Consider the following 21,744-nt stretch of genomic DNA (forward strand, 5'->3'; position numbering starts at 1 on the left):
ATTGATTTCACAAAACCGGTGGACCGCGCTGATAGACGCCGGCCCGGTAGTATCCACCCGGGACAGCAGCCGGCCACCGATGATTGGCTATGGTCTTTAGCCAGTCCCACCTGGACACCTCCGGAGGCCCACCGTGGTAGCTATGAGCTTCTGACCGGTAGTAGCCGGCCCTTTTCATCATAGTTCTTCCCCGCGTCTACTTCTTCTCCAAATCTTCCCTTTTCAATAGTGCTTGGAAAGAAGTTAACTCATTGTCTCATTTCAAACTATCACGATGTCCTCCATTTTGCGCACCCGCGCGCCCATTTCGCGCCTCGCATGCCGCGTTCCGAGCTCTAGCACACGCTCCATGGGCACGTACGCCACTTTCAAGGTGCCCCAAATTAACAACGAACCTAATGTGAGCTCGGAACTGGAATTGAGATTGTTTGATCATTTGCGCTAATTCTGAACCTTAAGAAACACTATATTCCTGGTACTCCAGATCGCAAGGGTCTCGAGGAGGCTTTGGCAAACTATAAGCAGAAAGCCCCTTTGAACGTGCCTCTGGTAGTTGCGGGCAAGGAGGTAAGAACTCGCAAGACATATTAAATCTACCGAACTATCGATCTCTAACATTCAATCACACAGCTCAAGGGATATGAAACCTTCACTCAGTCTAACCCCGCAACCCATGCTCCTGTGGCAACTTATTCCAACGCGTCGAAGGCCGATGTTCAGTCCGCCATTGATTCTGCTCTCGCCGCTCGCAAGTCCTGGGCTGAAACTCCTTTCGCCGAGCGAGCTAGCATTTTCCTCAAGGCCGCTGATCTTATTGCGACCAAGTACCGCTACGATATTATGGCCTTGACTATGCACGGACAGGGCAAGAATGCATGGCAAGCAGAGATTGATTCCGCCGCTGAGCTCTGCGACTTCTTCCGATTCGGTGTGAAGTATGCCGAAGAGCTTTACGCGCAACAGCCTAGTCACAACTCCGCTGGTGTGTGGAACCGTCTTGAGTACCGTCCTCTCGAGGGTTTCGTGTACGCGATCAGTCCCTTCAACTTCACAGCAATCGGCGGTAACTTGGCTGGTGCACCCGCTCTGATGGGTAACGTCGTGATCTGGAAGCCCTCGCCCTCCGCAATTGCCTCCAACTGGCTCGTACACCAGATTCTACTTGAGGCCGGTCTACCCAAGGACGTCATCCAGTTCGTTCCTGGTGATGCCGCAGAAGTGACTAGCACTGTCCTTGAAAGCCGCGATTTCGCCGCTCTTCACTTTACCGGGAGCACTGATGTCTTCCGCATGCTGTACGGTAAGATCTCACAGGGCGTGGCGGATGGTAAATACCGCAGCTACCCTCGCATTGTGGGTGAGACCGGTGGTAAGAACTTCCACTTGGTACACAAGTCTGCAGATGTCCGCAACGCCGCGGTCCAGACTGTGCGCGGTGCTTTCGAGTTCCAGGGCCAGAAGTGCAGCGCCACATCCCGTGTCTACATCGCCTCGTCGATTGCTGAGGACTTTGCCCAGCAGGTTGTCGCTGAGGTGCAGAAGATTCACGTTGGCGAGCCATCTGAGTTCACCAACTTCTGCGGTCCCGTCATCCATGAGGCCTCATTCAACAAGCTGTCCGGTGTTATTGAGGAGGCCAAGAATGACCCCGAACTTGAGCTGCTCGTTGGTGGAACCTACGACTCTTCCAAGGGATGGTACATCCAGCCTACAGTCTACCGCACCTCCAACCCAGACCACCCTCTGCTTTCGCGCGAGCTTTTCGGTCCCATCCTTGTCATTCACTCCTACAACGACGCCACCGAAGCCGACTTCACCAAGATTTGTGACAAGATTGATAGTACTAGCACCTACGCTCTGACCGGCTCTATCTTTGCCCAGGATCGTGCGGCTATCCAGGTCGCCGATGAGGCTCTCCGCAACGCTGCTGGCAACTTCTATATCAACTGCAAGAGCACCGGTGCCGTTGTCGGCCAGCAGCCCTTCGGTGGTGCACGTGCTAGCGGTACCAATGATAAGGCCGGAAGTGCTAATCTAATGTCCCGTTTCGTCAGCTTGCGTTCCATTAAGGAGGAGTACGTTCCAACATATACCGTTGCGTACCCCAGCAATGCCAACTAATGGATAATGGTATCCTATCCATGACCTCCAAGTTATATTGCATGCTTTATGATCTCATTGGCGTCAATCTTGCATTCTACCCCGGCGTTTTCTTTCAATCGTGTCCACGACCTTCCAAGGAGTCCTCAAAATGTGTATTTATTTCAAGTCTAAATAGTCAATATGCCAAATGTACCAACCAGACTTCTTAAAACCCCATATCATTATGACCATTTTGTGGGAAATTTGCTTTTCTCAATCCGTCGCACAATTCTTCAAAAACTTCTGCACGCTACCCATTGCCTTCGCTGCAAAGGACCCCATATCATACACCTTCCCAGTTCCCTTTGGCCCACTATCAAATATCTCCACCGAGAACCAACCCCGGAAGCCCGTTTTGAGCACCGCCCTCGCAACATCCTCAATAGGCAAATACCCGCCGTCATATGGCATAGGCCTATAATCATGACTCCACCGACCCCTAGCCCTCAGGCCACCAACAATCTTTCCCTCCAACGGCGGTGACAACTTATACGCATCCGAGATCTGAAGCAGATAGATTTTCTCGCTAGGCACAGACCTTGCGAGCTCATCCATACTCGCATCGAACCGCTTCCGTAGCTCGGACTGCGGGACCGATTCAATCAGACCAGACTCTGTAGTCGGATCGCCCCATTCACTGCCCGCAGTCTGGAATGTGTCCAAACATAACCCGCAATTTGGGCGATCTATCGCTTTCACTATCTCCCAGACTTCCTTCCACCCGGGCGCGTGGGTCGACCAGCACCAGTTCTCGTAGGCGAGGCGGAACTTGCGTTTTGCGAGAATATCACATAAAGAACGCAAGTCAGCGACGATGACATCGCGTTCTGTTGTGATTAAGGGTTCTGGTGTGTCTGTTGCTCCGACCTGGATATGTCATTAGCTTATTGCTCGTGCTCAACATATATATATCCATATCATACCTGCAACAAATCTGTACCCACGGCATCCATAATATCCATCCAACCTGTGGCTCTAGCAAATGCATCCTCACGATCCGTAGAGCCCTTGACCCAACCTTCGAAGTTTGAGAATGGCTGCAGCATCATAATTTTCAACCCACGTTCTTCACATAGTTTACGGATTTCCACGGCCACAGGCAAAATTGCAGTGTAATTTTCTGGCCCGATGTGATGGCCAGTGGTTAGCGCGCCGAAGTCTAAGATGTCTGGGAAGGATAGCTCGATTGCGCTGAAGCCTGCTTCACTGATTGCTTCGAGGCGGCGCGGAAGGGTGTCCTTCGGGCCGCAGCCGATTGAGCAGGAAGCGTATGAGAGGGGGATTTTTTGGAGACTTGAGTAGGGAATTGACATTTTTCGTTTCTTTTCCCTCTAAAATCTGTCAAACAAGATTGTATAGTGGATCGTGATTTTGTTGAGGCTTGTTGATATCTGCGAAGACGTATAGTTCACTGGACGTATGAGGGAAGAGCTTGAATGGGAGATTGCCATGCTTGGTATCATTGGGTATATATTTGCCTCATCCTTTTCTTTTTCGCCTATTCCTTTTTCATTCTGTGTCCATCGTGATGTAATGTTGAACTGGGCTGTTCTTGTTTAGAGCTTATGTCGTCATCGGTGTATCATACCAGCCCAGATCGAGCTTGGCCATAATGTGAGTCTTTGATAGACACTACAACAATTAATTTCGCCTCACTTGCCTCTTCTACACAAATCTTGTTCGTGGCGTGTCTGATTCCATATTGACTATGCTCGGATCACAGATCCGACCGCCACAATCTTCTTGTTTAAGAGCGATGATCGTCCCAGACATTTTCTTGTAAATATTTCCCGCATACTTCCCACTTGAACTTTGCATCACTTAGCTAGCCTGACAGAATCAAGACCAATTCACAATGTCCACCATCAAAAGCATCGGCGTCGTCGGAGCTGGAAACATGGGCTCTATGATGACCCTTCGCTTCGCTGAGCTCGGGCTCCAAGTCTCTGTCTGGGATGTAATAAAGAAGAACGTCGACGAAGTGGTGCGCTACGCCAAAGAGGACAAAGCTATAACAGGCCGAGTTCAAGGCTTCTATGACATCAACCAATTCTCCAAGAGCCTAGAGGGCAAGTCCGACCACAAACTATTCATGTTTTCTATCACGCACGGTGACCCCGCGGATGAAGTACTTCGCTTGTTGAAACCAGACCTGAAAGAGGGTGATATCATCCTGGACGGTGGAAATGAGAACTACCGGAATACCGAGCGGCGCCAGAAAGAGTGTGCTGACATCGGTGTCGCCTGGATTGGAATGGGCGTCTCGGGTGGATATCAATCTGCACGACGAGGACCCAGTCTCTCGCCAGGTGGAGATGCCAAAGCCATCGAGCGTGTTATGCCGTTCTTGGAGTCGTATGCGGCCCATGATCCCAAAACTGGGACTGCCTGCGTGAAGCGCATGGGTCCCGGTGGATCAGGACACTACATCAAGATGGTTCATAATGGCATCGAGGGTGGAATGCTTTCTGTACTTGCTGAAACATGGCAATACATGCACGAGGGACTCGGCATGGAGCATGGCACAATCGGAGATGTCTTCGATAAATGGAATGAGACTGGCGAGCTGCGGGGCAACTTCCTGATTAACATCGGCGCCAAGATTTTACACACACGGAGAACCCCCAAAGGAGACTACAAAGGCGAGGGAGCCAGTCGGGATGATGGATATGTGCTCGATGATGTCCTCGACAAGGTGGTTCAGGACGACGATGGTACTGAAGGTACTCCACACTGGTGTGTTATGGAGTCTGCCGCCCGGCATGTCTCTTGTCCGACGTTAGCGGCTGCCCAGTACCTGCGAATCTCAAGTGGAAATCGCGTGGAGCGAGCGCGTGTTGCGAAGAAGCTGGAGATGCCCATGCCGAAACCGATAGAGGGAACCCGGGACCACAATGTGATTATCGAGAACCTACGACAAGCTGTGTACTGCTCGTTCCTGGCATCTTTCTGTCAGGGGCTGGAGCTGATTTCCCGGGCCTCGATAGACGAAGGCTGGAAGGTCAATTTGGGCGACTGTCTGCAGATCTGGCGAGCGGGATGTATCATCAAGTCTGATTACATTGCGGATCTACTGCAGCCGCCGCTTGCAGCCCAAAATGAGCTGACAAACGCCAAGTTTGTGGATACTGTTGCACATGAGTTGCACCAGAACTTCCATAGTCTCAAGCAAGTTGTCATGGAGGGAACCATGTTTGATCAATATATTCCGGCTCTCTCAGCTACTCTGGAATATCTCAAGTATGAGGGTGGATTGGGACTGCCGACCCAGTTCATGGAGGCGCAGATGGACTACTTCGGTGCACACAGCTACAACAAGCCTGGTATTCCCGGTGAGGATCCTGGACCGGTTCACAAGGGCCCTCACCACTACGAGTGGCTGCCGGCTTAAATTAATTCAAGTGCATTACCCCAGACTCTTGTCATCTAGGTTGTATTTATTATCCCAAATTGAACATGTATTTGACTGCATAGAATATAATTTTGAAGATGTTCTCGATCAATGGTCAACTGTGACCCTGATAGACATGTAGAGTGTACAATTTTACCGCAAAAGTTTTCATACAACCCATACGCCATCAAATATATATCTCCGTGTACGGAGACTTGCGTAGGGACTGTCGATGTAAATGTATATTAAAGTTTTATAGATGTCCCGAAAAGGTAGGTGGCGGCCTCAGGAACCCACAGCACGTGGGTCAGCAAACAACCAATCGGAGAAACGCAGGTTGGCCGCAGCCTCAGAAATTTGAAGATGGCGCAAGATGCGCTGGATCTTAGGCTCACGTTCATTCTCTTCTATATCGAAACCATTCCGTCGAATTGAGTCCGCGAAACAACTCGCTCGAAGAATGGCTTCTCTCCCTACTACATATGACGGTACGTGTGCTTCTGCCTCCCTCACTTCTACCCCTCATACCCCCACTACGATAGAAAGCTGACGATATTGAATCTGACAGGGCCCGTCCCCATCGCTGTCATTGGCGGCACCGGTCTGCGCGAATTGCCTGGCTTCACTCAAGTGGCCTCGCTGAACGTCACAACCCCCTGGGGCGTCCCTTCCTCGCCGATCACTATTCTGCACCACGAGTGTAAGCACAACAACAAGGTTGTCGCTGTCGCCTTCTTGAGCCGCCACGGCTTGCACCATCAGATTGCTCCTCATGAGGTTCCCGCTCGCGCTAATATCGCAGCCCTGCGCTCCATCGGTGTCCGCAGCGTGATCGCTTTCTCCGCCGTTGGCAGTCTGCAGGAGGAAATCAAGCCCCGCGACTTTGTCATCCCCGACCAGGTCATTGATCGCACCAAGGGCGTGCGCCCGTGGACTTTCTTCGAGGGGGGCATTGTTGCCCACGTCCCCTTCGGTGACCCATTTGATGAGGGTGTTGCCAAGGTGGTGCGCGAGTGCGGACACAGCCTTGAGGGTGACGGTGTCGTCCTGCACGATCGCGGTACTCTGATTTGTATGGGTATGTGAAGCTGTGACTTATCCTTACGACAAAACATTACTAACCATGTCTTTTCCATCGTACAGAGGGACCCCAGTTCTCCACCCGTGCCGAGAGCAAGATGTACCGCTCATGGGGTGGCAGTGTCATCAACATGTCCGCTCTACCTGAGGCCAAGCTGGCCCGCGAGGCCGAGATTGCCTACCAGATGATTTGCATGTCCACGGATTATGACTGCTGGCACGAGGCTACCGCTGACGTGACTGTCGAGATGGTAATGGGCAACATGAAGTCTAACGCCGAAAACGCTCGTCGCTTCGTGACTGCTGTCCTTGATGCCCTGGCCAGCGACGAGCACGCCGAGCTAGTCCAGGCTAAGCACCTGGCTGGTGGTATTAAGTTCGGTGTTAGCACCCCTCAGACTAACTGGACTCCCGAGGCTAAGGAGAAGCTGGACTGGCTTTTCCCTGGCTACTGGTAGATCTAGAGGCTTTGGGATTGAGCCATACATTGTTTTGCCCTGTCACTTGACGTACATCCGATGATAGTTAGCATATATGCATTGAGTTATGGAATACCACATGAAAGACATGATTGAGATGCGAATCTGGAATGATAGGCCTTCACGATTAGTTGCTTCCACTTGTTTTAGAACTGGCCAATCCTTTTGTGTCGCAATTTGTGAAGGCCCTAGTCCTGGTTTGCACAGTCAAATGGAACAGAAAGGACGGCTTCTTAGGTGGTAGTCTAGCACCTGAGCATACTCATTCGTATCTAGTTAACAAATCAGATCTCTTATTTATAAATGTCTTCCGTGGCCTTTCAGTTCCAATCTAAACTAGTACTAGGTACATCATTCGCCAGTAATGTTAGGTCATGGCCTTTGCGATGAAGAATCGCGCCCAGCGAGGATCGCTAATACTGTCATCATCCTTGGTTGCAGACCAAATTGGTACAAAGTTATCTTCCTCGGTACCCTCCTTCTGCAAACTCACCGAATAATTATCCCATTCTTCATCCGAGCCTTCACCCGAGCTTTCATCCGAGTCCTCCTCTGAACTTTCCTCAGAGCTCTCCTCCAAAATCTCCTCCCAGTTCTGCGGCGATTTCCGACACCATACTGGAACTCGTGATCCCCGAGGTTGATCCATCCATCCATTTCTTGCAATGATTCCTTCTACCGAAAGAAAATCGGTCGCAAAAATATGAAATTGAGCGCTTGCACATGTAGGAGCTCTGTTCGGCAGCTTCTCCGGTGGCAGAACGTCAGGATTGAGGCTACTAAAGTTGTCACATGTGAAAGAATGAATCTCAATAGCCTTCAAAAATGCCTTCACGTGCTTTGTTTGGCACTTTGAAATGGCCAGCTCGAGAGCGCTGACATTTGCCGACGTTTTGAGCAGGGGGTTGGCTCCCAGTCTGAGAAGTTCCTTTGTCAAGACGAGGTTGTTTCTTTCTATAGTTAAAAACAGAGCGGTTCGGCCATTTGCGTCCACTTGATTGATTTCTGCGCCATGCTCGACGAGCAATTGAATTGATGAGCGTGGATGTATGTGGTCCAACCGTGGACGTCCATTGGGATAATGAAACTGTCGTCCTCGCACTTCTTGTTCGTTATCCCAGTCATCCCAATCAATGACCGTGCCCTCGCCATCTTTCAATGTTTCCACGGCTAGATGTAACAACGGCAAGAGCTCCCCACGGTGTATGTAATTAGAAGTGACATAAAACCCTTTCTCAATAAACAATTGAATAGTTTCTTTATTCTTGCATAGGACTGCGGCAACAAGAGCGGCTTTGCAATCATCGTTGTCTGGATCCAGCTCGAGTCTCCAATGCGCAAGTGCTACTTGGAATTGAGCAACTGGGCAAACGGCTGCCGCGTGCTCCAGCAATGAAGTAGGCTCTTCTGAACCTTGTCTGAGAATGTCAAGGCATTTTGGTATCGTGTCGAATGGTTGCTTGGCCGTTTTCTCAAGCAAAAAGCTGGTAGCTTCCAAGTGACCTTTACGCGAAGCTTGATGACCACTGGAGCTTGTTACCATTGAAATCAAAGTATCCACATCTTGGTCGCTGAGAATATCAAGAACACTGGACATCACAGGCATGAATTTGTCGGGGTAGAGAGCTGCATCCAATGCAATTTTGGCAAATTTTTTGAAATCCGGTTTTTCCACTTTGTGCAGAAGCCCGAGCACAATGGCTGTTTTTCCCTTCTTCGCCGCAGACTGAACGTCCAGCTCGGAAATGGGATACTCTGGGCAGCGTAAAAGAGTCTCCACAATTTCGACGTGCCCATCATTCAATGCACGGGTCATTGGTGAATATTTCAATTCGGACAAGACAGGGCTACACCCCTTGTCAAGTAGTCGTTGAATAAGAGGCATGTTTCCAGTCTCTGCCGCCACTGCAAGCAGATAGGCCTGCTCGAGTGGAGTAATTGTTGTCAGTTGTTTCTCCAGATCGACTCGGTCCAATATCATATGGGCAATGGATGGCTTTTTCCATGGAGATGGGTAGAATATATGTCCGAATTTATCCTGGCTACAAGGTTTCGACATCCATTTCCAGCCGCTTGTAGTTATGATATCTAGATCTTCTAGAGTTGCATTGCCTAGGAAGAATGATGCTATGTCTGCCCAGCCCTCGTCCATGGCAATGTCGAAGGCCGAGCCACGAAAAGGGTAGAAGTGTTGGCAAGTAAAGGAAGCACCGCATTTGACCAGATATTTGACCATATCCAAATGACCAGCGTGTGTGGCAAGGCAAAGAAGAGGATCTGCCGAATTGTGTGATCGATCCGCGAATTTAATCTCCTCGATTATATATTTAACCACCGGCAAATGGCCCTTTAAAACTGCAGCATCAACAATCGAGCTAGTACGCGCTGACTTGTCAACATGGATCACTGGGACACCCTGACCAATTAGGAACTTGACTACATGTAACTGACCACGTAGGGCCGCGTGCATCAGAAGATACCAAGATCGAGCAGAATTTGTAATGATTGAAGGCAGATTTTCAACAAAAAGCTGAAGAATCTTCAGATGACCATTCCGTGCTGCGATGGTCATGGAAGACTTAGATTCCAAGTTACGGTCAAGGTCGAACGTGTCACATGGCTGCCACCAATCCACCGGTGTTTCTAGAAAATCAAACAATTTGTAACCAGCAGACCTAGCTTTTGTATAGCGTCTGAATTGCCAGTTTCCACAAGGCGCAGAATGTTGAATTCACAGCTATTCGCAAATCGTGAGTAAAGCTCAGGATCGAATATGGTATGAAACCGGCGACAGGTTTGCGACATCGCGCTGAGCTCGGATGCATATTGCAGATTATGCGTTAGAAGGAGCAAAAGCTCCGTTGGCAGTGAGAATAGAGACATTTTTGAGTTGTGTTGTAGTCCCTTCCAGGGGTAAAAAACTCCCTATTCCAGGCGCACGTGACTTTACTTTACTTTTTTATGTCCGAGCACCGATGGCGCTAACCTCCGACTCACCGACCTGCCAGATAACCTGCCATCCTTATCTTCCCCCAGACAACGCCGACATCAACAAGCAAACAGCTCAGACAGTGCGTCGTTTTTTTTTTTTTTAATTTCAGGATGTGCCAGCTGGTTGAACAAAATTGTTAATGCAACAAACTACGCCATTGTTGCGATTCTATCTCTTTTTACGCCTCTTCGCCTTCGAACATAGCTTGATCACTCGTCACGAGCCAATTTAGACGATGCGAGTCGGAGACCCCTGCACTTTCTGATGGTATAAGAGGTGATACTGCAAGCTTGTGGGTATTTTAAGGAACACGTTGGCTTCTCGCGGGTTGCTGGGTCGTCAAAATTAGTCCTGTTGCAGATACCAGTGAGGTTTCGTCACAAGCGGAAGATGGCTGAAAATACTGTTCAAAACGGAGCCAGTGGGAACTCGAAGTCTCAACAGCAATTGGTGCCCTATACTGTTGAGGAGAAATGCAGTCGAGTAGATACTGTGGTGCAGTCCAACGGCGAGGCCGACGAACGCCCAATCAATGGAGACGATGGCTCAAATGAGCAACAGACACACGATACAACCTCGGAACGGGACCTTACAAACGGAGCATATAAAATAGCCGATTTAGAATCCGCGCATGGACTCGGCATCCTGGTCGAACATTCACCGAACACCAGGGATAATATTGGCCAGTTGTCGGTAGTTGATGTGTACGATGGCCCCAAGGTCAAGGCGACATTAGCCGAGTCATTGGCTGAATTGTCTAATGATCTGTCTCACCGACTATCAGAGGATAAAGACAAGGTCATGAAATTATCTCCTGAGAAGATCCAGGAGCTCACGTCCTCGCCAGAGTCAATACCTTACCGCCCCATGGGACTAGAAAGAAACCCTGGAAGGCGAGTTGTCTCGGACAACGTCCATGGAAATGCTCCTCTCGCACGACCGGAGATACCAGAGGTTGCGCTTCAGTCACTAAGCGAAAGGCCTTCACCCGCTGATGTTTTAACAAAGTTGCGGCCCACTAAAGAAGTGTTGCCAGGAGATACTTCTACACCGGCGAGTCCTGCCTTCCCGCGGAATATTCAAAATTCATCCCTCCGCAATCGGCCGCAGCCAGCACGAACATTGTCCACCCCTGGCTCTACGCGGCGTCAACTGCCCCTTACCCCAAGTAATGACCGCCTAACCCAGACATGGGCGTTGCGCCCGAAACAGGACCGACCCGCGTTAGAACGCGATTTGAAGAGTCACCTTGTTGCATCACCTCAGATTGTAGAATCGCCCAAGCCCTCACCCTCGCCATCATCTATTCCTTTGCCGCCAGTTTCTCTGCCAACCTATCTTCAGCTTGAGCTTGCTTCTGGTCGACCTTCACCGCTGTACATCCACCGTGATGCGGCCAATGACTTCCCATATGAATCATCACGAGTGAAGATTGAGAGGCTTATGAATTTCATTATGCTTGCACCTATGCTTGAGCAGGTGCTTTGCTTCGGGAGTCTTGCTTGCCTCGATGCATGGCTTTACTCTTTCACGATAATGCCACTGCGGTTTATCAAAGCTGTCTATATATTGGGCGAATCATGGGTGATGAACTTGGGAGCTGAGATTCGGTTCATTTGGAAATTTGTGCTGAATGGGATTGGTCGAGTATGGCGCAGGAGAAATCATAATGCGAAGGAAGACCATCAGCGTGGAAGACCCGAAAGCGAATCTGACGCCACCCCTCATCTTCCTTCGGGCTCGTCTGCAGGACCAGACACAGTACCAGCAGATAGAGACTCCAGACAGTCACAGTCGGAAACACCAAGAAGGAAACACCGAACCTCCGAATCCCGCAAGTATCACCATCGACGGAAGAAGTCGATGCCCTCGGCGCTCCTTCCAGACGACAAAGCGGACATTCTGACAGGCCTGCTGATGATAGCTACCTGCTGTGTTTTGATGTACTTCGATGCGAGTCGAATGTATCACTGGATTCGCGGACAGGCTGCTATCAAGCTATATGTTATCTACAATGTGCTGGAGGTCAGTGACAGGCTATTAGCTGCCATAGGTCAAGATGTCCTCGAGTGTCTCTTCTCGAGGGAGGCTCTTGAGCGTCGTCCGGACGGCCGAAGCAAGATCATTCGTCCATTCTGGCTGTTCCTAGTGGCACTGGTTTACACAGTATCTCATGCATTGTCTCTGTTCTACCAGGTCATGACCTTGAATGTGGCAGTGAATTCATACTCCAACGCATTGATTACGCTACTTCTATCAAACCAATTTGTGGAGATTAAATCTACCGTCTTCCGCAAGTTTGAGAAAGAGAACCTCTTCCAACTTACCTGTGCGGACGTTGTGGAACGGTTCCAGCTATGGCTGATGCTTACTATCATAGCTTCGCGTAATATCGTGGAGACAGGTGCATTCAATTTCATCGGCAACCTCGGGCTAGGATCTAGCTTCCCGGGCCAGTCCTCCACAATCACGAACAGCACACCACTATCCACCCCTCCACGCACTGCATCATCCATCCTGCCCCAAGCATTTACCCTCTTCCCATCCTCAATTCTATCATCCTTCCACAGCGTCAATTCTTTCATCCCGACCTTAGCCCAAGTCCTAGGTCCATTTCTAGTTGTACTAGGCTCCGAGATGCTAGTAGACTGGCTCAAGCACGCCTATATCAACAAATTCAACAACAACCGCCCAGCCATCTACGGCCGCTTCCTCGACGTGCTAGCCAAGGACTATTACACCAACGCCTTCGGCGAACAGAACCTAACCCGCCGCATCGGCCTCCCAGTCATCCCTCTCTCCTGCCTCTTCTTCCGGGTCTCCGTGCAAACCTACCAAATGTTCCTAGCCGCCCTACTCCCCCAAAACCCCTCCTCAACAGCAATGGGAGCAACCTCCCTAGCATCAATCCACAACCACTACGTTCCCTCTCCGATCCCGTCGGCCCCGCCCTTGACCTTAGCAACCCTCATCCCCGCCTCCGCCGCCCACGTCAGCGCGTTCTTCCGTACCCTCCTCGAAAACGCCATCCCGTCCCCAGCCCAGTCCGTCCATATCTTCACTGGCATCTTGTTATTGACTGGGTTTATCGTCCTGCTCATCCTGAAATTGCTGCTGGGCATGGTCCTGCTCGCCTTTGCGCGCTCCCGTTATAGGAAGATGAAGGGTCGGGAGAGCGAGCGCAAACAGTCCTCGAATAACCAGTCTGGTACTGAGAGTGGGGCACCTCGTTCGCGCGATTTCCATGTTGAGGGTAGTCAGCGCGTTGGTGGGTGGGGTGTTGTGGAGGTTGGGGATGAGAAGCGGAAGTTGATCTATGCGGATGATCCGGATGGATTGCGGCGGTTGAAGGAGAAGGAGGAAAAGGATAAGAGTAAGGATGGGGAGTTTAGTGTTGATCATGTACAGCGGTATGAGATGATCGCTAAGAAGATTTGGTGATTGGGTGCTGTTTGTTGTGGATCGTGGGGAGGTCTTGATTGTATAGGTAATTTATGTATAGGTGTATAATAAATCATCCTGTTTCTGATTGACATTGAGTCATGGAATCGCGCAATAGAAGGAAATATCAAGATTCCAATGGTACTTCGAAGCTACTTCTTATCTATACATTCTCTGTAGTGAATTCGGAAACAAAAAGAGATCAATTCATGTCATGGGGAATAAGAATTTAAGGATATCACAGTCAGGAGAATAGGGGTATGTACAGAATCTAGAGAGGCTCGCTGGTCGTGATCAGTATTAGCGAGTGATCCGGTCATCAACCACAGGAGAGCCAGCTCCTGGTTTTCATCATAGGAAAGTCTCATGGCGTTCAAATGAGGCCTACAGGGTGAACCTCATCAATATTGATGGGTATTTGAGCGAGTGAATGTGTGCCCTGGGGGAGCACGATGCATGGCCGAGGGCGAAGCGGTGTTTGCTCGAGTAAAGCTGCCCGGACCGGGAGGCCCATTAGAGCGAGGCTGAGATGTTTGGTGAACCATTGACGGGTTGAAAGCTGCATAGCCACCATTTTGAGGAGCGGGAGTTGCCGAACTCACCGGAGTGAACGTCCTTGGTGGAGGCTGTGCCAATGCGGCTTGTGGGGGAGGTGTGGGTCGATGGCTTGCCGGGGTGTTGGACCGATAGGGAGCAGGGGTCCCGCCAGTGCTGGCCGGTGTGTAGGACCGATAGGGAGCAGGCGTCCCACCAGTGCTTGCCGGTGTGTAGGACCGATAGGGAGCAGGCGTCCCACCAGTGCTAGCCGGTGTGTAGGACCTGTTCGAATATGGATCCTGTGGGTAGTAATCCTGCTGTGCGCGAGGCGCGCCTCTCTGGTCACTAGGAGTCCCGTATCTTCCTCCATAACCGTCGGCTTCCCTGGATGTACCCCTTGGAGGCCCGTAGGGATCGTAGTGAGCCGGCGCATCGTCACGGTTGAAATAATCGTGGTAATCGGAAGGGTCCATTTCAGCCGAAGCATAATCAGGCGCTGGAGTGTGACTCTGATATGACCGAGAATCAGAGCTATCAGTCAAGTTGCGATATCCAGGACCGGGGCTATTACGACCATCATTCTCATATGGCGCAGGAGTTCCTCGGGAGTGAGGAGTGGCCATCCGTGATGGAACGTTTGAGGGCAAGGGAGGTACTGGGGGAAGCGTCGGCCTCCGGCCATCAAGAGGACTGTATCCCATTCCGGCCGCATTGCTTGTCAGTGAAGCGGACTCGGACATTGCTGAAGATGAAGTTCCAGTTCGAGTTAGTGTCGGTTTGGCATCTAATTCCAGATTCGGCAGTGTCGGGTTGGCCGTCGGCGCTATCGAAGCCGATCGCGAGTAAGGCGGCAAGGTGGTCTGAGTGGTACTTCGCGACAACGAAGAAGCCACTGTGGGGTGCTTATCTTCGGCCAAAGACGGCAGGGTCGGGTTCGAATCCATGGCCAGCATTGGCTGAGTGGGTGCTCGATTCTGTAATTTGAGTCCCTTCGCCAGGGCCTTTGTGTTCTTGCGGTGCACGATACGCTTCAGACGTTGACCGACCTTCCGACGGCAGTACTTCGAAAGAGAACCATCTTCCGCTGGGATATGGTGGAAGAGGAAGATTAAATAAAGTACGATGGCCGATATCAACTTCAGAACCGATAGGACCCAAACGACCAGGGTGAAAAGCATACCAAACAAGACCACGGCTTGAAGGTTGTTGTCCTCGGCCAAAATCTTGACGTTGTTGAAGAATTGACCAACTGAGGAAGTTCCATCGTCGTGGGCTGCATTCTTGCCCCCGGGAATGAGGTCCATTTGCATGACCGAATAGAGAGTGATGGCATTGAGAACTTGACGCGGGCCATCTGCGAAGATCGTGTTCATCCAGACTAAAAGCCCCGTTAGTTATATTAGAGGATCAGTTAGTCAATGGTAGTATGCTTACACTGGAAAGAGAAGTACGCATACAGAGCAACATATTCTGCTGCTTTCCTGTCTTTCGTTAATTCAGCGAAGACAAGGAATCTCCTGTATCCACGACCGCGCTTGCCCAGGCGAATACTTTGGATACGCACAGCCAACGGGTCCAGAAAGCTGCGAGTAATACTACCCGAGCGGATGGAGCGGATTGCATGTATCCATCTGTAGGCCAAAAGAATGAAAGAAGCAATGATGCAGGCGGCGAAGATCCACCGGGAGATATTGAAGGGAATGGCGGGTTGAACTCTGCCGGACCATCGAGAGAAAGCCAGCAAGTTGACTGCAGTGAATGTATCAACACCGTAGACTGCAATCGAGATAAATAGGAACAACCATATGAAAAAATAGGAGAAGGGGGTCCAGCAAGACTCAGATTTGAAGTCATCCAAGTTCTAAGGGAGTCATTATCAGTATGCCGAGTTATCTATACAACACTGTCATTGGGGCGGACATACCACATAGTCCCATTTCTCCTCCATCGCCACATCCCCCTTCTCACGGTCTCCACCGCACAGCATTGTGTGAATTGACCTGGTCCTGCCAGGGAGTGATCACGAAGTGATCACTGAGGATTGTAGAGAATGGCGGATCACGGACGATCAAAGGTCGACTTCCTCGGGCCAGCCGGGCAAAGTCGTAATTGAGTTTGAAGCAGGTGTAAAGAGTAGAGAGAGCCAAAATTCAGGCGCAACGAGGGGAATGATAGTATATTAACCGCGCGAGTGGCGCATACCTGCGGAATGCAAGGAGAGAGGTTGATCACGATATCAGGTATCGAGGGCTGCAAGCCACGTGTATATGATCACAATGAAGCGCTGGTGTTTCAAACGCGCATTGGGGTATTGAAAGCGACAATAGACAGGCTTTCATTGACCGCCGATATACCAAGAAAAGGGCCACAATTATATGGAGAAAGAATGCGCGATTACCGATAGAAATAGGGTTGAATGAGTGTAGTAACTTTCCACGGAAGTTGGCTGGGAAATGAGTGACGTTGGAATGGAAATTGAAAAAGGGGAAGAAGAAGTGAAACACATTGAGGGGAGAAGAGGAGTTCGGCAGGGGTGGGGACGCGGGACAGGCACGAGCGGGTGTTTTTAAGGCTGAGGGAGCTTTCTCCTCGTCCATTCATCTCTTTGTTCGGTCTGTTTTGGATGTTCTAAATTGGGAAATGTCTTTGCATTCATCCATCAAGGTTTTAATTGGCATATGTCTATTCTTGGAGGGACAACAACATTCTGCCACTGGCCCACTTCAACACCCTGAGACAGACGGGAAGATGGATCCTTCAGCACTCTATTCTGACTGCTCACTGGCCATCAGCACGCGCCAGGGGAGGGTCCATGTGCATAAGCTCTGTCTCCGGGCGCTACACAGTTGGATGATGCAATCCTAACTTCTCAGGGCGCTTCCGTTGAGAAGGATCTTCTGATATACTCCAGGGCTGTCTCGAATCTCATTCTCACTGTATTTTAGGCAACATCACCTGACCCTGTGAGCTTGTTAACGCCAAGACTGGACAAGCACTTCCTATACAACAGTGCCAAGGCATTGAATCAATTCAGTCTGCCTAATTTATTCCAGTTGCTTCTGCTTTCGCATTCCATCGAATATACTTGACACTGGCATGTCTGATACCGAAGATCGAGAAAAACCCGCGGGCGGTCACCCCAGCCCAAGCTCCCCCTTTCTCCCAACCATCAATGCTGTTCCGTTACATTTAATCAGCATTCTATCTCCTTCTTTAAAGTTCTTTCAGCTCAACCTGTACACATATACCATGAGTAAACTGTTGTCATTGTCCATTCTATTGTTACGCCCGAATGGTTTACGTTACCGAGATTCTCCTATCCGCCGGCAGGTGCTCATGCCACTGCTGCGTCAAAATCAACCACGCTGCGCGTTCACTCTCACCGCATTCAAGTCAATAGAGACTGATGATGATTCCACCGCCTATTTCCTCTACGAGCCTCTCGAGGGAGTCGAAAGAATAGAGAATTATCGACCAGGGGGCTACCACCCAATGAAAATCGGAGAACACTTTCACAGTCGATATCGAGTGGTTCATAAGCTAGGATATGGGTCTTATTCGACTACGTGGCTCGGCCGTGATGAACAATCCAATAAATACGTTGCGGTAAAAGTTTTCATAGCAGACTCGAACCCAAAGGAGGTGGATATCTTATGCACTCTCACTCGTCCTCATTGTTCTCTAGTCAACAATCCAGGAAAGGCGATGGTCCCTTCGATTCTAGATAGTTTTACCATTCGCGGCCCAAATGGCAATCACGTTTGCTACGTTACAGCGACGGCGAGGGCCAGCCTCTCCGGGCTGAAAGATGGTTCGTGGATCCGCGTGTTCCAGCCTGATGTAGCCCGGTCATTGGCTGCACAACTCGTTCTCGTTATAGATTATGTGCATGGCCAAGGAATCGTCCATGGAGACCTTCACCTCGGCAACATTCTTCTAAAAGTTGCGCCCAGTTTCGACCAACTCTCACTCGAACAATTATATGAGAAATACGGAGTACCGCAGCTGGACCCGGTTGTCCATCTAGATAGCAAATCGCTGCCTCCTGGTGTCCCATCCCATGGCATTATGCCCATATGGCTAGGTGAAGCAAGTGAGGAAACCACGCTTGCAGAAGCTCGAGTCCTACTTACAGACTTTGGTGAAGCCTTTTCGCCCTCAAAAGAACTGAAATACGAATCTCGCACCCTCCGAGGTATCCGGCCCCCCGAGGCTCGTTTTGAACCAAATAAGCCTCTTTCTTTTTCATCGGACATTTGGACTCTTGCCTGTACCATATGGTCTATCATCGCTCAACGGCCATTATTTGAAGAATTTCTCGCGACAGAGGACGACATGACCTGTGAACATGTGGATACTCTTGGTGTTTTGCCGCCTGAATGGTGGAGAAGGTGGGAGGCGCGACAGCATAAATTTACCGAGGATGGTAAGCCAATAAACCGTATATATTTCCGATCTTGCGACGATCGGTTTGAGGATAGCGTTGAAAAGCCTAGGCGAGAGAAGGGGATCCTATCGTTTGATGCAAGGGAAAGAGACGCTCTCTTCGACATGTTACGACAGATGCTCTTATTCAGACCCGAGGATCGTCCTACCACCAAGTAAATTCTCGAGTCAGAATGGATGGTGATGTGGGCTTTACCTGAATATGGTAAGATCCAAAATAATCTATGAGTTTTTTTTGAAATGATTTTCAGTCGCTCCTATTCCGCAATATGTTGCGAGTGATGTACCTAAAAAAATACATGTCTAGGCCAAATAAGCGACCAACTATTCCTGTATATTCTGATAATAAATCTCTTAATTATATCTTCACGTTTTAATTGAATACGACAAGTAAACGAAACTTTATTCTCATAAGGATAAATTCCCGGGGGATTTCATTCCTCCGCCTCGTGTGGCTAAGTCCGTCCTCCGACCGAGACGGCCTATAGATGTACCGAATATAGAACACAGCGCAATACGAGAAATATCTCTACATACGGAGTATAAATACATGGATCATACCCTCGTTTAACCTCCATAATCGATAGAAGCTAGAATTTCCTGTGTCAGTTCACAGCATCCAAAATGGTCTCTCTACCAGACGTCCAGTCCTCAAATGCCCACATCGCCGACACACTCCCAGCAGGCCTCGTGGCAGTCTTCGTAGGCGCAACAAGCGGCATCGGCGAAGCAGCCTTAAAAGAGTTCGCCCGCTCAGCACGATCGCCCCGCGCATACTTCATCGGCCGGTCGCAAGAAGCCGCAGCCCGCATCACAGCCGAATGCCGACAGCTGAACCCGGAGGGAGAATTTACCTTCATCAAAGCGGACGTCAGTTTGATTCGGAACGTCGACAAGGTCTGTCGCGAGCTTCAAAACAAAGAAAAGAGTATCAACATCCTCTTCCTCAGCTGTGGAACTATTCGTTCCGGAGAAGGTAGGCAGGACATCCCCACATCCCTTACAAGAAAATAAAAATAAAAAAAGACATTATTGCTCATAATATGCAAACAGATACATCCGAAGGCCTCCACATCTTGGGTGCAGCTGCATACTACGCTCGAACACGATTCATCATCAACCTCCTCCCCAATCTCAAACAAGCAACGGGCCTACGGCGCGTGGTCAGCGTTCTCGCCGGCGGCCATGAAGGTCCCATCGACGTGACTGACTTCCAAGGAAGGACGATGTCAATGCTGAAGCTACGTGGACATGTGGTGTCCATGACTGATATGGTTTTGGAAACACTGGCCGAGCAAGCGCCAGAAGTGTCATTTATTATCGATTACCCTGGCGCAGTCAAGACGGGCATTGGGCGCGAGTCCAATACTTTTCTGACCTGGCTTATGAATGTCGTGCTCATGGTTATCGGGCCTTTGGTTTACATCCCGATTCGGGAGTCCGGGGAGAGACATCTTTTCTTTGCGACGAGTGCTAAATATCCTCCCCGTGTCTGCTTGGATGCCGCGGGGAATTCCGCTGGTGTGCCCTTGTCGGAGGAGGTTGAGGTTGCCAGTGGGACGGATGGGAAGGTTGGGAGTGGTGTTTACACTATTCACTGGAATGGAGAGCACGCTGGTCCTAAGGTTGTGAAGTTGTTGGCTGGACTTCGCGCGGAGGGGATGGCGCAGAAGGTTTGGCAGCATACGGTTGGTGAATTTGATAGAATCATAGGGTCGAAGGACGTCTGAGTGAGAATTTGCTTTTTGGTGATGTTTTGAGTTTCGATTTAATAATATATTCCCATTCTTCGTCCTATAATAATATCGCCTTTGTTAGGTTGGCAGGGTATGCGACTTGTAACTTCGAATATGTGACGGGCATCTGTGTATTGACATCACATCGACATTGTCCAATATTTTCGATAGGATCAAGGTCCAATCCTCAAAGCTTTCCATGTCTTTAACCTGGCACTTTCTTCCGGTGACCCCATGTCCTTGAGTAGATGCCAACTCTTGTAATATTTATCACTAAGACGCTGTGTCGCGACAATGATTTTTATTGATCGTGCGTATGGAGGAAGGCTAGTCTTCTGGTGAGGTTGACTGAGTCAAAACCATGGATCCACAATATCAAAATCGGGTGTGAAAGATTCAATTATCTCTGTCTCGACAGGGCCGCTATCTGGCGAAGAGTCCATTATGTCCTTGTTACGACCCCGAGGGTCACCTGCACAACTGGCCCGTATGGCTCGACGTACTCGCTAAGTAAGCGCCAGGGGTACACACACGCCGCGCACAGAGGATTAGAACCTTAGCGATTAGTCTACTGAATTGCATGAGCCATCTTGGGAACCCCCACTCTAGTTCGAAACCTCCATTTCAGGATATGCTAGTAGCTAGTCCTAACAGTCCTTAAGAGTGTGAATGATGTTGACGGACATTGGGTGCCAGCCGATCTGATGACGTAATCAATGCCAGACCATGTGAATGTCATATACAGCTCGACATGGGTTCCCGGGTTATATATGTGTCTCTATACGTACCGGATTTTCCCTGGCGGGTGGGCTTTCCTATTTGAGCTGCCGCCGCTTTTATGACAAAACCCCGTCATCCACCAATCCAGACATTCAGACGTTCGACTTCGAAGAAATTCTATATATACAAGATCTACTAAGCTCTGGGAATGTTAATCGCATACCGATTTTCCATAATATTTATTATGATTCTAAGTACCAACTCCCCAGCTTTGAATCAGGCGAGCTGGACCTCGCTTTCTCTGCTGGTTAGTACTATCAAGTTGGGTCTCCTAATAGTCCTATCCAGCCTGGAGATCTTTCAGACGATATATCAATCGACCCGGCAATCCTAGATGAGTATCACTTCCCGGGTATTAAAGGAGACCTAAGCGGTAGAGCCTGTGCCTCGCGTTAGAGTCCGTCCAGATAGGCCATCAGCTAGTAAATCTCGATTATTGGATAAGGAAGCCTGTTCTAATGATAGACAACAGAGCTCGAAGAGGACGGTGAAACCTGGCAGGCAGCCTTCTAGAATCAACAAAGTTGCAGTCGTCGTGGAAAGTCATACCAAGCATCAGACTAGTCGATTCGCTTAAGGGCTCGGCCGTAAAAACGTTTCATTTTCCACTGTTCGTGCTCAATTCTCTGCCCTCTCAGCCGATGACAGACTACAGTTCCTGTCCTGACTGTTTAAGATTGTCTTGTCGCATTGCGCTCCCGTGCCGAGCGGAAAGGACAC

The 21,744-nt window shown here is 49.8% G+C and overlaps 9 protein-coding genes across 9 annotated transcripts; 6 read left to right on the plus strand and 3 right to left on the minus strand.

Moving 5' to 3' along the window:
• Positions 1–274: 274 nt before the first annotated feature.
• On the plus strand, positions 275–2,121 carry prnC (delta-1-pyrroline-5-carboxylate dehydrogenase prnC; the record flags this gene model as incomplete). Its single annotated transcript, XM_039074611.1, has 3 exons — positions 275–400; positions 460–567; positions 631–2,121. 3 exons carry the CDS (start codon positions 275–277, stop codon positions 2,119–2,121), a joined length of 1,725 nt encoding a protein of 574 aa, XP_038927304.1.
• A 234-nt stretch (positions 2,122–2,355) lies between these two features.
• LCP9604111_6666 (sugar phosphate isomerase/epimerase family protein) lies at positions 2,356–3,455 on the minus strand (the record flags this gene model as incomplete). Its single annotated transcript, XM_039074612.1, has 2 exons — positions 2,356–3,009; positions 3,066–3,455. 2 exons carry the CDS (start codon positions 3,453–3,455, stop codon positions 2,356–2,358), a joined length of 1,044 nt encoding a protein of 347 aa, XP_038927305.1.
• Positions 3,456–3,997: 542 nt separating this feature from the next.
• On the plus strand, positions 3,998–5,533 carry LCP9604111_6667 (6-phosphogluconate dehydrogenase, decarboxylating; the record flags this gene model as incomplete). Its single annotated transcript, XM_039074613.1, has 1 exon — positions 3,998–5,533. The coding sequence occupies one exon, from the start codon at positions 3,998–4,000 to the stop codon at positions 5,531–5,533; it is 1,536 nt and encodes a 511-aa protein (XP_038927306.1).
• Positions 5,534–5,993: 460 nt separating this feature from the next.
• On the plus strand, positions 5,994–7,071 carry LCP9604111_6668 (S-methyl-5-thioadenosine phosphorylase; the record flags this gene model as incomplete). The annotated part of the gene is made up of 3 exons (XM_039074614.1): positions 5,994–6,021; positions 6,102–6,611; positions 6,677–7,071. The coding sequence occupies 3 exons, from the start codon at positions 5,994–5,996 to the stop codon at positions 7,069–7,071; spliced, it is 933 nt and encodes a 310-aa protein (XP_038927307.1).
• A 388-nt stretch (positions 7,072–7,459) lies between these two features.
• LCP9604111_6669 (ankyrin repeat domain-containing protein) lies at positions 7,460–9,664 on the minus strand (the record flags this gene model as incomplete). Its single annotated transcript, XM_039074615.1, has 1 exon — positions 7,460–9,664. The coding sequence occupies one exon, from the start codon at positions 9,662–9,664 to the stop codon at positions 7,460–7,462; it is 2,205 nt and encodes a 734-aa protein (XP_038927308.1).
• An 810-nt stretch (positions 9,665–10,474) lies between these two features.
• Positions 10,475–13,525, plus strand: LCP9604111_6670 (TAPT1 family protein; the record flags this gene model as incomplete). The annotated part of the gene is made up of 1 exon (XM_039074617.1): positions 10,475–13,525. The coding sequence occupies one exon, from the start codon at positions 10,475–10,477 to the stop codon at positions 13,523–13,525; it is 3,051 nt and encodes a 1,016-aa protein (XP_038927309.1).
• Positions 13,526–13,926: 401 nt separating this feature from the next.
• LCP9604111_6671 (uncharacterized protein) lies at positions 13,927–16,049 on the minus strand (the record flags this gene model as incomplete). The annotated part of the gene is made up of 3 exons (XM_039074618.1): positions 13,927–15,440; positions 15,497–15,923; positions 15,987–16,049. 3 exons carry the CDS (start codon positions 16,047–16,049, stop codon positions 13,927–13,929), a joined length of 2,004 nt encoding a protein of 667 aa, XP_038927310.1.
• A 1,262-nt stretch (positions 16,050–17,311) lies between these two features.
• On the plus strand, positions 17,312–18,667 carry LCP9604111_6672 (uncharacterized protein; the record flags this gene model as incomplete). The annotated part of the gene is made up of 1 exon (XM_039074619.1): positions 17,312–18,667. One exon carries the CDS (start codon positions 17,312–17,314, stop codon positions 18,665–18,667), a length of 1,356 nt encoding a protein of 451 aa, XP_038927311.1.
• Positions 18,668–19,132: 465 nt separating this feature from the next.
• On the plus strand, positions 19,133–20,238 carry LCP9604111_6673 (uncharacterized protein; the record flags this gene model as incomplete). The annotated part of the gene is made up of 2 exons (XM_039074620.1): positions 19,133–19,484; positions 19,562–20,238. The coding sequence occupies 2 exons, from the start codon at positions 19,133–19,135 to the stop codon at positions 20,236–20,238; spliced, it is 1,029 nt and encodes a 342-aa protein (XP_038927312.1).
• Between the last annotated feature and the right edge of the window lie 1,506 nt (positions 20,239–21,744).

The sequence above is a fragment of the Penicillium roqueforti genome (assembly GCF_015533775.1).
Source record: "Penicillium roqueforti strain LCP96 04111 chromosome Unknown scaffold_18, whole genome shotgun sequence".
Taxonomy (NCBI): domain Eukaryota; kingdom Fungi; phylum Ascomycota; class Eurotiomycetes; order Eurotiales; family Aspergillaceae; genus Penicillium; species Penicillium roqueforti.